We start from the raw sequence: 18,220 nt of genomic DNA, 5'->3' as shown, positions 1-18,220 counted from the left end.
ATCGCTACGGTTGCCAAGAACACAGAACACCATGGACGCGGCAGAGTTTCATGAGCCTTGGCTAAGAGTTTCATACAGCATTATTGGCTGTTCAGAAAACTCGATTGCGCCTAAGAAACTTCGGCTTTTTTTTTCTTACTTGTTTATTGGCATTTTTGATAATTTCTTCGAGGTCTGAAGGTTGTCTATTTAATTCTAACAATAATATCCTATGAAGTCTATTATTATTATCATTATTCTTAGAAGAACACCAAACAATTTCTAAATGGCCCAAATAACAACAGATATTATTATTATTATTATTATTATTATTATTATTATTATTATAATTTTGTTAAAAATTATTGCTGCTTCAGCACTATTAATCTTGTTGAGAGTCTTCTCTATTTTTCTGATGACGGCTTTCTCGTTGTTGCTTAGACTGGCGAGTAACGCACCACAACGCATGGTAAAATTCGGTTGAGTCATTTGGTTTATTAGTGCTTATACAATTTTCTCTCTCTCTCTCTCTCTCTCTAACGCGACGTTTCTTCCTGATCTACAGGACATTATCAAGTGATGACTGCTGAGGGACGAAATTCCGGTGTTGTTGTTGTTGTTTTAATAAGATTAAGCTGGCTTTATGCCAGCACGGGTTCTTGCTCAAGAACAGCCCGTAGGAAAAAGTTACAGTTCCAGTGGCGAGTCCTTCTTCTTATATCGTGATGTTGCTGGCTCTCGAGTACGGTCTAGAGAACCTCTCCAGCAGGTTGAGTTTTCTTTGGTTCCTGGGAAGGTTATGGAGGAGTTATGAAGTTCCATTTGACAACGTCTGTGAGAGAGAGAGAGAGAGAGAGAGAGAGAGGAGAGATAGAGAGAGAGAGAGAGAGGAGAGAGAGGAGAGGGTGTAATTGCTGTATGGATAGTTAATGACTGAATTGGTTGTTGATAGGTTCTGGCTGTTTGTTGTTAGAGATCTGTGTGTTTTGAGTGAGAGTTTTTGAGTCAGTCTTTAGTCAGAAGCTGTGAGAGACAGTAGTGTTGGCAGCATTTAGTTAAGCATTGAAATTCGTTTGAGTTGTGATTTGTTGTTAGTTATTGTTAAGTGGTGTTGTTACTGGGGGTGTATGTTGCTTTTTTTGTGTTGTTCGTGCAGTGGTCTTTTGTTGAGTTTTTGTTAGGTGTGAGGTCGTGGTTGTGTTTCTTGGTTGTTTGCTGTGTTGTTTTGTGGTTGTGTTCTTTGGTGGTTGTGTTATTGTTGTGCTGTCGTTGTTTTGTGGTGGTGTTCTTTGGGGTTGTTGTGCTATTGTTGTCCTTGGTTGTTGTTGGGTTGTAGTCCTTGAGTGTTGATGTGTTGGGTTGGTTGTGGTTCTTGGTGTTGTTGTTGGTGTTGTGTTGTTTAAGTCTCTGTGACCTCGACTAGCGAACAGCACAGGATAGCCCTGAGTAACTGGATTGATTGGTAGGTACATGTGTTTTGTTTTTTCATTTGTTTTTGTATAGTGTTGGTAGGTACATGTGTTTTGTTTTTTGTTTTGTTTTTGTATAGGTGTAGGTCAATTGTCCTGCTGTATTTGTTGTGTACTGAAGAAAGTGTGATTGAGGGGGATTTTGGCAGCTGGACTGATTAGGTATATGTGGGGGGGATTCTGCAGCTTGTTTTTGAGCTTGTGATCCCGCCACATTATTTTTTGGGGCCGAACAGAGGGACTGTTGGTGCGGCAGCTGCAGGGCAATGGGTAGTGAGTTGTTTGATTGATGGAGAAAAGTGAGATGAAGGGTTTGAAGGAGATAGAGAGGCTGAAGGAGGAGCTGAGGTTGGCGAGGGAAGCTAAGGGAAGGCTGGAAGTGGAGAATGAGAGGTTGAGGGTAGAGTGTGAGGAGCAGAAGAGGGAGTTAGAGGAAATGAGAGGAATGCTAAGGAATGCGGAAGTGGAAATGAAAGAAGAGGTGAAAGGAGCGGAAGAGAGAATGGTTGAGAAAATGGATGAAAAATTGGGGGTAATGATGAATGCAGTGCAATATATGATGCAGGAAATGATGAAGGGATTTGTGGAGAGGAGCTGTAGGAGGTAGGCCTACTGGGGTCTTGTGACGGGCCAGGAGTGGTAAAGGAAGCAAAAGAGCGAGTGGATGAGTGTACGAGTGAAGAAGGGGCTTCGGTTGTGATAGGTAAGGGAAAGATGGGGAAGACACAGGATAAGGATAAACCTGAGGACAAGAATAAGAAAGTGGCTGAGGAAAAGAAGAAGACTAAGGAAAGAAGTTAGTTAAGTGATGGACAGGATGAGACTAGGTCAGAATACATTGGGGAAAGGGCTGAGAGGGATTTGATAGCGGTGAGTGGAAACAGGCAAGTAGAAAGAAGAAGGGTAAGAAGAGCGTTAGTCATGGGGTTATGGACCGTGAGTACGGAAGTGGATTCGCTGTATTCGGAAGAGGGAAGGATGGGTCAGAATGGAAGTAGCGAAAGTGAGAGTGAGAGTGACCGGGAAGTACGAAAGGCTGTGTATATGAGAGAGGTACCCCGATGTTCACAATACGAGGAATATGGTAATAGGGACATAAGGGACTTTTTTAAGGAATATGAGAAGTATTGTGAGGCAAAGTATGGAGATAACAAGAGAGTCTGGGCAATAGAGTTAGGTAGCTTTTTGACGGGATTTTTGTTGAATATGTATAGGGTAATTATGAGTGTAGGGAATGTGCCGTATGAGAGTGTAAAACCTAGGATTGTAGAACAGGCAAAGAGGATAAAGAGTAGCGTTAGATATAGGAGAAAGCAAGATTTTGAGGAGGCAAGAATGAATGTTGGTGAGTCGTTGTCGATGTATGTCTGTAGGTTAGAAACATTAGCTAGGAAAAAGTTTGGGGATGAAGGGATAAATGAGTGTAAGGAGTTAGTGCGAAAGTTGTTGGCGACTGTACCAGAGTGTATATGAGTTTATAAATCTGAAACGTAAGGAGAAAATGCGATGGACGAATGAAAGGTTAACCTGGAACGACATTTTAGAAATAGTAGAGGATTACGAGTTAGATAGGTGTATGAAAGAGAGTAGAAGTGTTAGTGTTAGGACTGAAGTAGCTGAGGTTGTACCGGAGTTTAAAAGCTATAGGGAGGCAGTTTTGGAAGGGCTAAGGCGAATGGCAGAGCGAGTGGTAGATAGGAGTGTTAGGGCAAGTAATGTGAGAGTAGTTAGCCCTAAAAGAGATGGGAGTGCGAGTGTTGGAAGAGTAGGGGTCAGTTACTCGTGAGCGAGATCAGTGTTATAGATGTGGTAAGCCAGGACACAGGAAGAATGAATGTCGTTGGGCATTAGGAGCGTGCTTTGGGTGTGGGCAAACAGGGTATTTGGTGAGTGAATGTAAGAAAGATAGGGATATTAAATGTTATAGGTGTGGACAGGTAGGGCATATAGCTAGTGATATCGGGGTACCCGTGTGAACATAGTTTGCGGCAACTGCGGGAAGAACGGGCATTATGCTAGGATGTGTTATGGAACAGCGTGCGAAATGTGTTGAATGTGGAATGGAAGGTCACGTGGCGAGTGTGTGTAGGCGAAAGAGGATGAGTCAGGCTGGGAATTCGGGAAACTAGGTGTTAAGGGGATTCAGTTGGGTGGGTCCTCTAGTATGCGACAGTATGTTCGGGAGAATGCGATGAGTGAGTGGTTGAGGGTGAATAAATGTGAGCCGAGTGTCAGTGAGCAAATGGGTCTGGAAGATCGGCACTTGGTGTTGGTTAAGTATGGAAGGAAGCGGAAAAAGGTAAGGAAAGGGAATGAAAGGGAGGAACGTGAGCTGCATGATAGAGGGGTTAGTGTTAGGGCAAAAATGGTGGATAAGGCTACACAGTGTAATACAGATGACTTTGAGGAGGGAATTGATACATATAGCGTGTGGGATTTGAATTGTCAGGGTTTAGTGAAGTTTCACCAGGAAGGGAATCAGGTAGTAAGGATGTAGTTGGCAGTATGAATGAGTCTCTTCGGGAGTTTGGCAGGAGTGTAAATGAGGTAAGTGATTTGGTGGCAGAGTTACGAGAGATGTTCGGACTAGAGTTAGAGGGGGGTAGATGAGATAGTGAATGGATTTGGGGGGATGGTAGTGAGGGAGATGGTAATGGTAGTCTGACTGGAAGTAATCTGGGAGAAGTTGATGGCAGTGTAACTGAGGGTGTGGTGTAATTGGGGAGGGCAAACGAGATCCAGAGGACCTGCATCTGAGCATCCGTGGTGGGTTGCGGAAGGCTATTTAGTGTGGGTGTGTGTGAAATTGGAAAGGACGTTGTCAAATGTAACAGGGGAGGAAATATGGAGGAGTTATGAAGTTGCCATTTGACAACATTCTGTGAAAGAGGAGAGAGAGAGAAGAGAGAAGATAGAGGAGAGAGAGGGGGGGGGGGAGGGTTGTAATTTGCTGTAATGGATAGTTAATGACTGAATTGGTTGTTGATAGGTTTCTGGCTGTTTGCTGTTAGAGATCTGTGTTTAGAGTGAGAGTTTTTGAGTCAGTCTTTAGTCAGAAGCTGTGAGAGACAGTAGTGTTGGCAGCATTTAGTTAAGCATTGAAATTCGTTTGAGTTGTGATTTGTTGTTAGTTATTGTTAAGTGGTGTTGTTACTGGGGGTGTATGTTGCTTTTTTTGTGTTGTTCGTGCAGTGGTCTTTTGTTGAGTTTTTGTTAGGTGTGAGGAGGTCGTGGTTGTGTTTCTTGGTTGTTTGCTGTGTTGTTTTGTGGTTGTGTTCTTTGGTGGTTGTTGTGTTACTGTTGTCCTTGGTTGTTGTTGGGTTGTAGTCCTTGAGTGTTGTTGTGTTGGGTTGTGGTTCTTGGTCGTTGTTGTTGGTGTTGTTGTTGTTTATGTCTCTGTGACCTCGACCAGCGAACAGCACAGGATAGCCCTGAGCAACTGGATTGATTGGTAGGTACATGTGTTTTGTTTTTTTCATTTGTTTTTGTATAGTGTTGGTAGGTAAATGTGTTTTGTTTTTTGGTTGTTTTGTATAGGTGTAGGTCAACTGTCCTGCTGTATTTGTTGTGTACTGAAGAAAGTGTGATTGAGGGGGGATTTTGGCAGCTGGACTGATTAGGTACATGTGGGGGGGATTCTGCAGCTTGTTTTTGAGCTTGTGATCCCGCCACAAGGTGACTCATATGGCGAGCGTTTACGAGTCTTGCAGACCTTCTCAAACGGGGGATATCACTGGGAGCCTCTTGATTGGCTTCTACCCGAGTGACGTCACCCCTGGTATTATTCTCATAATGTGCTTCACGTCCGGTGTTGCAGAAGGTCTGCAAGTCTCGTAAACGCTCGCCATATGAGTCATCTTCCCAGGAACCAATGAAAACTCAACCTGCCGGAGAGGTTCTCTAGATCGTATTCGAGAGCCCGCAACATCACGATATAAGAAGAAGGACTCGCCACTGGTTTCCTACGGGCTGCTCTACGAGCAAGAGCCCATGCTGGCACAAGGCCAGCTTAATCTCAAACAACCACCACTGGAACACTACGAGCTGCTCTACGAGCAAGAGCCCGTGCTGGCACAAGGCCAGCTTAATCTCAAACAACAACAACACTGGAATTTAGTCCCTCAGCAGTCATCGCTTGATAATGTCCTGTGGATCAGGAAGAAACGTCGCGTTGGAGAGAGAGAGAGAGAGAGAGAGAGAGAGAGAGAGAGAGAGAGAGAGAGAGAATTGCATAAGCTATAATAAAGCAAATGACTCAACCGAATTTTACCATGCCCTTTGGTGCGTTGCTCGCCAGTCTAAGCAACAACGAGAAAGCCATCATCAGAAAAATAGAGAAGACTCTTTACAAGATTAATAGTGCTGAAGCAGCAATCATTTTTAACAAAACCTGTCTACGAGAGGGTCTCCTTCCGAAATATAATTATTATTATTATTATTATTATTATTATTATTATTATTATTATTATTCAGAAGATGAACCTTCTCCATATGAAACAAGGCCAAAGAGGCCACTGACTTAAAATTCAAGCTTCCAAAGAATACGGCGTTCATTAGACACAAGCAACAGAAGGAAATGGGAAATACAGAGATGAGACGACTTATCAAAAAGGAAAGAAATAAACGAACAAATTAAAGAATAACAAATTATCTTACGCGAATAAAAAAAAAATAACTTATATTTCTACTGAAGTATGCTGTTAAGATCGTATGATCTATCTGCTCATTGCCCACAGTACAATATAATCATATATACTTCACGATCTAAGATATTGTTCGAGTAATATATATCGGGGGTGCCTGGCATGTAGCCACAAATAAATTATTTACTTCGTTATGTAAATTTCTTTCTACAAATTTCAGAAACTTTCGTGTTACTGAATCCATGGCTAAATTTCTACCATTCATGAACTAGATAACTAACCTCAGAAAGACTTCTAGTTATATATGGGTCATTTTTTCATCTAAATGATGGAGTGATTAAACACACTTGGTAATATCTCAAGGTTAATTTAACCTTGTAACACTGGTAAATAGAAGTGTTCCATAAAATTACTACGCAATTTGTATTACATTCCGTTTTCGTTATTTCAAAACAGTCCCTGATAATCACAGAACTCTTGGAACTGTAACTGGAATATAAAATTTAGGGCAAAGACCAGGCGCTGGGTCCTATGAGGTTATTCAGCGCTGAAATGGAAATTACGATTAAAAGGTTTGCAAGGTGTAACAGAATGACAATCTCTCAGTTGCACTTTGAAACAATTGTTAGGGGAGGATGGAAAATCTGATGAAGGAATGGTAATAAGAACGGAGGAACGGTAAAAGGAATGAAAGGAGTTGCAGCTTGGGCAGATGGGACTCTGCAGACAACCTTAAGTAATGCCTACAGTGCACCGCATGAGTTGCACTGTGGCACTAACCCCCTATGGAGGACAACGCTATTACTTGTATTCTGAAGCTCTACAAAGTACCACTTTAACCACACCAAGCGACATTTCCGTTTAAGGATACTAGATACCTCCCCCTGCATACGGACATTAAATCATTCATCTTAATGTCTGCATTTTTCCTACAACACACCCACCCTTTTTTCTTTTTTCATTTTACAGACTGATCGATCAAAATTTTCCTTGAGTGTGTCAATGTTTTCACACGATATATATCCAATGTACTTGACTGTCAGCAAGAAAGTATATTTCATCAACTGAGTGGCTACTTACATCTATCGTACACACATAATATAACATTCTTTAATCTACATAGATAAATAAGTTTGAAAATTGTATATTAAATCTGCTCTCTTACCACCTTTATAGATAATTCCTCAAAATTACACAGCTCTCAGAATATTAAAAGCAAAATCAAAGGAAGCTCTTACGCTGTTAAAAGTAAAATGCCCATTTCAATTTAAGAAAATAACTTTCTCGATGATAAAACACCAAAAATTATACACAAAACGTAACTCTTGCGTTTCAGAAAATACATTCAAAATTAATTTTCCCGGTGAGAACAATACAATTGTATTTGCGACGGACCTGACATCGAACTAAAACTAGTGCTTAACGTTAATAGAAATACAATATTGTGTTATTAAAGTACAATACGTTAAATTTAGCTACACTGGACATTCAACGAATAACACGGTAGAGCAAATACGAACTGGAATGGCGACATTATCAAAGCGCGCGCGACGCCTATAACACAACTGCTGACACACCAATTTGCATCCCAATCAATCCAGGTGTCGCGGAGTTATTAGAAATCAAAAGGTAAAAGAGAAAACATTAATTTAAAAGTATCGACAAAGGTTTTTCCTTTATTCTCAGATAAATTTATGTCGTCAAAGTTTTTGACCAAATTCATACTTTTCGTTTATCAAACATATAAAAAGTATTCGACAAACGTTTTTCATTTTATTCTCAAGAAAATTCATGTCATTGTAGTTAATGGCCAACTACAGTAAAAAAAACAAAAAAACTATGCACTTTAGCATAAAATATATATATTTAAAAAGTACTCGAAGAAACGCATAATTTTGGGCTCAGAAAAATTCATGTCGTTGTAGTTAATGGCCAATTACATAAAAAAAAAAAGATGCATTTCCGCAGAAAAAATGATATTCGACAAATGTTTCATCACATCACGAGCTCAGAAACATTCATTTTGCTGTTTATGGCCAATTTTTTTTTCTTTTTTAGATTGAATACCTAAAAATGATTCGACTAATAGAAAATGTTAAAAATTCAAGCTAAAAAGTATTCGCCAAATGTTTCATTACGGTCTAAAAAAATTTTTTGATGTAGTTTATTGTCAATTTCATTAAAAAAAAAAAAAATGATGCATTTTAACAGAAATGAAAGCCAGAGTTAGATATGACATAAATTGCAAAAGCTGGTCATACTGACAGAGGCAATTCACTTTGGTTTCATTTATTTTAATGTGCGTATTCCGCGTTTTAATGCAAAACATGGAATATGGAAAAATAAGATTAACTCTATATTTTTCCAAATGGAGATTGCCGTCTGACTATGATAAGAGATATTGCGTAAAGAAAAAAAGGGCTAATTAGTTAAAAACAATTGAAGCAATTAATCATAAAGCACTTATATAACCTCTGGCAGATTTTCTGGAAAATAGTATTTGTTATTTCTCTCTCTCTCTCTCTCTCTCTCTCTCTCTCTCTCTCTCTCTCTCTCTCTCTCTCTCTCTCTCTCTCATACGGGGGCACTATTCTATTGACCTGTTTCATGAAAAAGTAATAATAATAATAATAATAATAATAATAATAATAATAATAATAATCTATAATAATAATAATATAATAATATAATAATAATAATATATAATGAACTAAGGAACCTCCGTAACGAGGCTATAATATTGACAATCAAAAGCCACAGCAGTGTTAAATATATTTTTATTGTTACAATAGTAAAAATACAAGGAGAGACTTTCGGATACTGCTCCGTATCCCTCTTCAGTCCTACTGACGTTCAAACAATGGAGGAAGCGTTACAACAGTGGGAAAAAAAATAATAAAAAACTGGTTCAAGGCGGATGGATTTAAGTGTTGGTCAGGTAATCCCCGTTCGGTTGTTTCTGTTGGCGAGACGGCTGGAACGGCGAAGTGGTCGTTCAGGTAATTCCAGCTCAGCAGACACTCCATCGGTGCCATGACTTGAAGCTGTAGTAACCTCAGTCATCTGGGATAAAAGAGAGGTTGGAGCAACATCAGGGGTCTCACAATCACCAGACATATGAATCCTAAAATCGTTGGCAAAGTGGCCAATTATTAAAGAATTGGTAAAACTATCTTCATCAGTGAAGGTTTTGTTCCCTTCAAAAGCACACCCCTTTCTAATAGCAGCTCCTTCCACTAAGCGACGAACACCAACATTCCCACTCTTAAAAATGACAGAGGCACCATTCCAATTGATGTTGTGTCCTGGAACGAAGGATACAACATCAATTGGAATGGTGCCTCTGTCATTTTTAAGAGTGGGGATGTTGGTGTTCGTCGCTTAGTGGAAGGAGCTGCATTAGAAAGGGGTGTGCTTTTGAAGGGAACAAAACCTTCACTGATGAAGATAGTTTTACCAGTTCTTTAATAATTGGCCACTTTGCCAACGATTTTAGGATTCATATGTCTGGTGATTGTGAGACCCCTGATGTTGCTCCAACCTCTCTTTTATCCCAGATGACTGAGGTTACTACAGCTTCAAGTCATGGCACCGATGGAATGTCTGCTGAGCTGGAATCACCTGAACGACCACTTCGCCGTTCCAGCCGTCTCGCCAACAGAAACAACCGAACGGGGATTACCTGACCAACACTTAGATCCATCCGCCTTGAACCAGTTTTTTTTTTTTTTTTTGTTTTTTTTTTTTTTTTTTCACTGTTGTAACGCTCCCTCCATTGTTTGACCGTCAGTAGGACTGAAGAGGGATACGGAGCAGTATCCGAAAATCTCTCCTTGTATTTTTACTATTGTACAATAATATTGTAACACTACTGTGGCTTTTGATTGTCAATAATATAATAATAATAATAATAATAATAATAATAATAATAATAATAATAAATAATAAATATATATCACATATACGCCCCCCAAGGATGCATCCCCTCAAAAAAAAAAAAAAAAAAGTTTTCGCTCCGTTGTTAAAATGTTCATTAAGGTGACATTCGAACAGTCTTTCCATCGCTACTTCATTGTATGATACTGTCACTCTTTCCGACCATATAACTGAACGAAAACGCCTAAAATTCCCCAAAATTCTCATATCACCATGATGAGTGACCCACTGTCCCAGTTAAGCGAAGGCAACGTCAGAACGGATCGTCAATGAATGAAATTCATCAATCACCATAAATCACCCCCCAATGAAAACCAGTAAATTAAATTATCACCAAGAGGCATAGGTCACATTTTACTGTGTGCAGTCTATTTGCACAATACTGAATTTCTCTGGAAGGAAAAAAAAACTTCCCTGCAAATGAGGAACAATTACTGGAGGGAATATAACTACAGAAAGGAGGAAGGGAATATAATTACAGAAAGGAGGAAGGTTCGATACTAGCAGTGCAAGAGCTGACTGACTATGTGATTGATTTCTATCAACAGGCGTCACAGCGAGCTTGCAAGAGGGGAGAACTAATAAATGTGTGTGAGAGAGAGAGAGAGAGAGAGAATATTTAGGTCACGTAGAATATTGTAACAATTTCGATTAAAAAATGAAAGCCTAGTGTATTAACATAAAAAACAATATCAATGCATTATTCAATAACACAATGAAGACGTAGCAAAAATTTCTCCTTGGAAATAGCATTGGGTCGACTGCTTTACTTTTCAACCATTCTCATCACGGTACTGAATAACCCCGCTTTTCCATTTCCAGGTAAACGGACCAAACGTTCTAAAAACCAAATGTTCCTAAAAGCCAAGATGTTATAAAACCAAACGTTCCTACAACCAAACGTCCCTAAAATCCATTCATTAAAACCAAACATCTCTAACACCAAACGTTCCAAAAATAACAAATACCCATAAAACTCAACGTTCCTAAAAACCAACCGTTCCTATAACCAAAAGTTCCTAAAATCAAACGTCCCTAAGCTAAACGTCCCTAAAATCAAACGTCCCTAAGCTAAACGTCCTTAAAACCAAAAGTCCCTAAACCAAATATTCCTAAAATCCAAACCACTGAGCAAATCCTAAAACCAAACGTTCCTTAAAACCATAACAACAAATAAAAAAAACACTGAACTAAAGACGAAGAGATAAGAGAATTGAGAGAAGCCGCGGAAGCTTAGAAAAAAAAAAAATAGACCAACGCCGAGGCATCGCCCATATCGAAGTCTTTTTTTTCTTTCTTTCTTTCTTTTTTCTACCGTCGATCGGAAGATAGAACACGGCTCGACCATCGACACTCAAAGCGGTTATAAACAACTTGCCGAAAAAATACCAGATTTGCCCTCACTCCTCTCCTCCAGTCCCTTCATCCATCTCTTCCCCCCGACCCCCCACAAAAATATATATCTAAAGGAAGGGAGGAAAAAACAAAAGGAAGTGAACCGGTTCATTCTTGTAGATAACTTCAAGATCTTTTTTTCTTTTTAGGAAGCCAGGAACATTTCAAGATATTTTTTTTTCAGGTAGCCAAGGCCATTTTGTCTTCCCCGTCCCCCCCTTGCTGTATTTTTCTTTCTTCGCGAGATTTTTATTCAGGGCTTTTAGGGGGAATTGGTTGAGGTTGTAAGAGGGAGGGGAAGGGAGGGGGGGATGGGGAGAAGGAACTCTTCAAGTACAAAGAAAGATCTCTTAACTTAAAAGTCTATTCAATACATTCGGCTGATAGCAAGAATAAAAAAATAAATAATTAGCTCTTTATTAAAGCCCTGTTATCTGTCATCAGTTTCCTTTTCGAGGGTATCGATAGGAAACTATAAGAAATTATTATTTTTCATAAGGGCTGGAGGAGACATCTGTCTATTTTCGGAAATTTTTAGTTTTTAGTTTCACTACGCGGAATGTCCATGAGTTTCATGTTTATAATGTCAGTTCCCTGTAAGAAATTTCTAATAAAATAAAATAATCATAGAGTTTAAAATCAAACTATCACAGTGATTATAATCAACCAATCTCATTAATAAAGGGGAACTTCTGGTTGCATTTTAGCTGGTCCATATGTAGTATTATTCTATTTAAGCACCCCTAGTGAAAAAAAAAAAGAATTTTTTTGAAAGGGGCGATTTCTCATTTTTTTACAACCAATTTTCTATTGCACCATGTGTGGCTCATCTGTTATGCGTCACGTCATTGTCGCGGTAGGCTCAGACAGGCGGAACTATTCCGCCAGGCATGCTGTCTACACGATAAAGATGGCAGCTTACACGTGCGACATGGATTTGCAAGTCACAAGTGATTCAGACCCTCCTCACCTACGACGGATTCCGAAAATGACAGTTTTCTTCGCTATAACGGAGGCACCATAGTATAGACAGCGGTAGATAGCCGCCCTGTATCTTCGTCGGTACCGTGGTCTGTTCAGAGGGAAATTAAGTTCCCAAAACATATTATATAAATTTCATAGCCATAGCTAATAGCCTGCTCCTAATGTCATGTTTTAAATCTGTTGACAAGAAATGGTCCGAACAGACAAGGTTTGCGTCGTAGGTTGAAAGATGTTAATGTTGATATCCTCCCTTCGAAACGCCATACAAGTTGGCATAATTGGCGCTATTTGAATTATAATCGACCTAAAACACGATGACAATACCACAGACGAATACAATACAATGCGCGTGATTCGCCGCGCTTGTTATTGTGAGGCGACCGCAACACTACGTCATCGGTACTAATCTGCCAGATGGCAACATAGTCCAATCGTGGATAAATGGCGCTCTCCATTGAACAACCTCGGCGCTAATTTGAAATTCAATTGTAAAAACATGGGATTACTTACAGATTCGAGCAATGGCTTATTAAAAGTTCGGTCTGACGAAATTTAATGGCTATCAACCAAAAGTTCCCCTTTAACCCGCGCAATCCTTTCTTAATTGGATCAGTTCTCTCTCTCTCTCATTTTCAGAGATATTAATTTCCCTTTTCTCAGGATTTGTCCTTTTTTTCACAAACGTTTCGTCTTCATTACTGTAGACGTAAAAATACGTCCTCGAGTGGTTCAATAGAACTACAGTTTCTTAATATGTTGGTAACACAACCAGTCCAAATAAGGATGTCCCCTTGTTTTGATATTACCTATTCTAACATAATTACTCCAGTACAGAAAATTTACAAACTCATACGGAATAACATTCAAAATGTATTTGTACATTCGTTCATAATGTACTTCGAAAAACACACGCCCCTATTTCAGTGACAATGTCTACTGTATATCGCCCTTTTGGTACAAGTAGTTTTCAAGATCTGAGGACGGACAGAAAACGTGGGGACGGACAGACAAAGCCATTTCAATAGATTTCTTTTAAAGAGAGAGAAAAAAATGCTTTCAACGCAACAAAACGTTTCCTGAAAACACAACTTCTTGGTCCTGCTGTGCCCCAGATATAATTTCCTTCTCACCTAAATAAAAATAACACTTTCCCTATACACACACATACATACACATATACGTTTGTTATAAATATAAAAAAGGATAGTAAAACAGAAGAACACTACTGAGGCCTCACTCCAAGAGGCTGGTAGTACTAGGCAAGGTTCGTTTTGTGTCAGGTAGTTACCGAACCAGAAGGAAGCGATAGTATTCATGTTTTACCAAACACTGACCACTGCTGCTGACGATAATTTCCTAATAAGTCAGACAGAACAGTTTACGTCTGTAATACCACTTCTCATGGTTCAGCCTTGTAGGGTAATAGTCCTAGTCATCGTCATCGTACGTTAACCTTAACCATCTCGTTTTCTTCCAAGCAGTCTGTTCGCCATTGTACCTACCTTTAACATAGATCTGGAAGTAAACGTAAGATTTCTGCTTACTTAATGAATACTTGGTTTTCAGCTTGATTTCGTTGTTTCGGTATGAGCTGACAGCGTTGCTATTTCCTGTGATAATTTGAAAGTAAAATTCTCTCTATTTACGAAGAAAGATGGTAGAATGGTACTAAAAGGATTTGCTTGTGTGAATGTGTGTGTGTGCTGTAAAAGGTCTATAGATTGTATCTATATTCCTTGTGTTTGTATTTGTGTGTGCATACTTGTTGCAAACGTTCAATTGAACTGAAGAATTCAATGGAAGAATTATTCGAGTAGGGGGGGACATTTGTTAACAACTGCAAATTGTGTGAAAATGATTTTGAAAAATTAACTATCACAAACACAAGTCGCTAATAGAAACTCTCTCTCTCTCTCTCTCTCTCTCTCTCTCTCTCTCTCTCTCTCTCTCTCTCTCTCTCTCTCTCTCTCTCTCTCTCTCTCTGATTAGAAATCTCTTCATTCTGTATTTCCCTTTACCTTTTGTTATTACTTCTTTCAAATGAACGGCCGAATACTATTCTTTGGAAGCCTGAATTTCCAGTCAATGGCCCCTGCACAGGTCGTGGGCTTGTTCCATATGAGTGAGGTCCATCTTTAGAATAATAATAATAATAATAATAATAATAATAATAATAATAATAATAATAATAATAGAAAGGCTAAAAAGGTTAAAATAAAACGGACGATAAACTAGTTCACGAAATCATAAAAAACAGAAAACTTCTTAATTGTATCAGACATCCGGCGTCTACATACCCTGAAGAAACAAGTGGCCAACGTTACACACGAGTTTTGTGTCAGTGAATTAGCCAATAATTCTCGTTACTCTTTGGCATAATGATTGTTGGCAGACGTGCGAATTGTTAGGGGCAGTTGGGACGGACAACCAGAGGTCCTGTTCTTGCCCAGGCCTGAAAAAATAAGCAAACACTAGAAAGGGATGGGGTTTATAGCTTAACTTTATTATTATTATTATTTTTTTTTTTTTTTTTTTTTTTGCTCTATCACACTCCTCCAATTCGACTGGGTGGTATTTATAGTGTGGGGTTCCTGGTTGCATCCTGCCTCATTAGGAGTCCATCACTTTTCTTACTATGTGCGCCATTTCTAGGATCACACTCTTCTGCATGAGTCCTGGAGCTACTTCAGCGTCTAGTTTTTCTAGAATCCTTTTCAGGGATCTTGGGATCGTGCCTAGTGCTCCTATGATTATGGGTACGATTTCCACTGGCATATCCCATATCCTTCTTATTTCTATTTTCAGATCTTGATACTTATCCATTTTTTCCCTCTCTTTCTCTTCAACTCTGGTGTCCCATGGCATTGCGACATCAATGAGTGATACTTTCTTCTTGACTTTGTCAATCAACGTCACGTCTGGTCTATTTGCACGTATCACCCTATCCGTTCTGATACCATAGTCCCAGAGGATCTTTGCCTGATCGTTTTCTATCACTCCCTCAGGTTGGTGCTCGTACCACTTATTACCGCAAGGTAGCTGATGTTTCTTGCACAGGCTCCAGTGGAGGGCTTTTGCCACTGAATCATGCCCCTTTTTGTACTGGTTCTGTGCAAATGCCGGGCATTCGCTTGCTATGTGGTTTATGGTTTAATTTTTCGTATTGCACTTCCTACACATGGGAGAGATGTTATTTCCGTCTATCGTTCTTTGAACATATCTGGTTCTTAGGGCCTGATCTTGTGCCGCTGTTATCATTCCTTCAGTTTCCTTCTTTAGCTCTCCCCTCTGTAGCCATTGCCATGTGTCATCGCTGGCTAGTTCTTTAGTCTGTCTCATGTATTGTCCGTGCATTGGTTTGTTGTGCCAGTCCTCTGTTCTGTCTGTCATTCTCCTGTCTCTGTATATTTTTGGGTCTTCGTCTACTTTTATTAGTCCTTCTTCCCATGCACTCTTTAGCCACTCGTCTTCACTGGTTTTCAGATATTGCCCCAGTGCTCTGTTCTCGATGTTGACGCAGTCCTCTATACTTAGTAGTCCTCTCCCTCCTCCCTTTCGTGTTATGTATAGTCTGACCGTATTTGCTCTTGGGTGTAGTGCTTTGTGTATTGTCATATGTTTCCTGGTTTTCTGATCTATGCTGCGGAGTTCTGCCTTCGTCCATTCCACCATTCCTGCGCTTTATCTGATTACTGGCACTGCCCATGTGTTTATTATTATTATTATTATTATTATTATTATTATTATTATTATTATTATTATTATTTTATTATATAGAAGATGAGCCGTATTCATATGGAACAAGTCCACCAAAGTGGTCACTGACTTGAAATTCAAACTTCCAAAGAATATTATAGTGTTCATGAGAAAGAAGTAACAGAAGGTAACAGAAAACACAGACAGACGAGATCAGTTATTGGAATAAAAATACATTGACAAATAACTAAAATAAACAGATACTAGTAAGTAAGGAAATCATAAAATACACTGTTGCCCGTCATTTCACGTTCATCTATTTGTACTTATAGCTGTGGCCACCACTATTTCCATTAAGGAGAAAAAGGTCAAGTTCCTGAATACGCGATGTCAAAAAAAGAAGAAAAACTACCTGGCCACTGTTTGTAATCCTGATAAACATCATCATTAACAACTGTAGCCATTTTCTCTCTCTCTCTTCTCTCTTCTCTCTCTCGTCTCTCTCTCTCTCTCTCTCTCTTGGGAATGTTGCAACATCATGTATATTGCACACACACACGTGCGCATGTGCGGTATACTTTCGTAAGGGCGGTCATTATTACCAGGGGTGGTGGTGGATGTCAATAGTCCCTTTCAGGTGTGCGCAGTTCTCCTTCAGTACTTTTGATTCGTTCGTGTACTCCGGCGTTCCTAGTTAGTAGACAGCATGTCTAAAAGGTGACCAGTCTCTGGGACATTATATTATATATATATATATATATATATATATATATATATATATATATATATATATATATATATATATATATATATATATATACAATATAATATTGTATATATATATATATATATATATATATATATATATATATATATATATATATATATATATTATATATACATATATATTATATATATGTGTGTGTGTGTATGTATGTATATATACATTTAGATGGACAAAATATTAATAAAAACCTCAATTAGAGCACTATACACGAAGTATGGTACACACATTTTAGATATCCTATTTCAAACAGAGTAATTTCACATGTATTGACATATCTAAATATTCCAATACATCGTTTTTCTACACAAAAATACGGTCTCTCTCTCTCTCTCTCTCTCTCTCTCGCTCTCTCTCTCTCTCTCTCTCTCTCTCTCTCAACTTCTATCGAATGCAAAGCCTTAAACCTAAATGAAGGAACAAATGAAGAATGCCAGATCTTCGGGGCAAGATGAGAGAGAGAGAGAGAGAAGAGAGACGAGACTGGAGAGAGAAGAGGAGAGAGAGGCTGAGAAGAGGAAGAGAGCGAATGAAAGAGAAGAGAGAGAGAGAGAGACTGCAAAAAAATTCCTGGCCTGAGAGAGAGATTTCAGCAATTTATAAAAGCTAGAGAATAGACATAATTAAAAATCTTTCAGAATCTTTCTTGCTATATTTTGATAAATCAAAATATCTCTCTTGGAATATAGAAAACCAACGAAAAAAACGAGAGAAAGAGAAAGGAGAGTATACGAACTGGATATGGCCTCTGCAGGTAACATACTTCAGATATAGATTCCAGTTTGAAGAAAATGTGGCCTTACCTGACCTTGGCAGTAAGTGTTGTTGGGACGTTGTTGTCCAGATGTTGTTCGAAATACGGAGGAATAGTCATCTTGTTTACTGTGGCTGCTTATTCACTGGTGAGGTTTCTCCTGACTGATGATGGTGCTGAAGAGCCCAAGGAAAAAGAACTGAACGAGAGAATTGAGAGAGCAGCGGGTGAACTTGGACAGGACAATTCTTCAGCTGCAACAGAGGCTCGGCTATCGTAGGTTGAAAGGTTTTCATGTTGATATCCTCCCTTCGAAACGCCATACAAGTTGGCATAATTGATGCTATTTGAATGACAATTGACCTAAAACACGATGACAATACCAAGGACGAATACAATACGATACGCATGCTTCGCCGCGCTTGTTTTTGTGAGGCTACTGTGACACTGTCATTGGTACTAATCCGCCAGATGGCAACATAGTCGAATCCTGGATAAATGGTGCTCTCCATTGAAGTACCTCGGCGGTAATTTGAAATTCAATTGTAATAACATGAGATTACGTACAGATTCGAGCAAT

The 18,220-nt window shown here is 39.1% G+C and overlaps 1 protein-coding gene across 1 annotated transcript; it reads right to left on the bottom strand.

Moving 5' to 3' along the window:
• Window positions 1-666: 666 nt before the first annotated feature.
• Window positions 667-17,760, bottom strand: LOC135202098 (probable serine/threonine-protein kinase fhkB). The gene is made up of 5 exons (XM_064231349.1): window positions 17,690-17,760; window positions 5,333-5,422; window positions 1,683-1,821; window positions 1,098-1,398; window positions 667-767 (listed from the first exon to the last, which is right to left on the bottom strand). The coding sequence occupies exons 1-5, from the start codon at window positions 17,758-17,760 to the stop codon at window positions 667-669; spliced, it is 702 nt and encodes a 233-aa protein (XP_064087419.1).
• Window positions 17,761-18,220: the final 460 nt, after the last annotated feature.

The sequence above is a fragment of the Macrobrachium nipponense genome, chromosome 30 (assembly GCF_015104395.2).
Source record: "Macrobrachium nipponense isolate FS-2020 chromosome 30, ASM1510439v2, whole genome shotgun sequence".
Lineage (NCBI taxonomy): Eukaryota > Metazoa > Arthropoda > Malacostraca > Decapoda > Palaemonidae > Macrobrachium > Macrobrachium nipponense.
The sequence above is the reverse complement of the archived record's forward strand: the minus strand, read 5'-3'. Positions and strand labels throughout refer to the sequence as shown.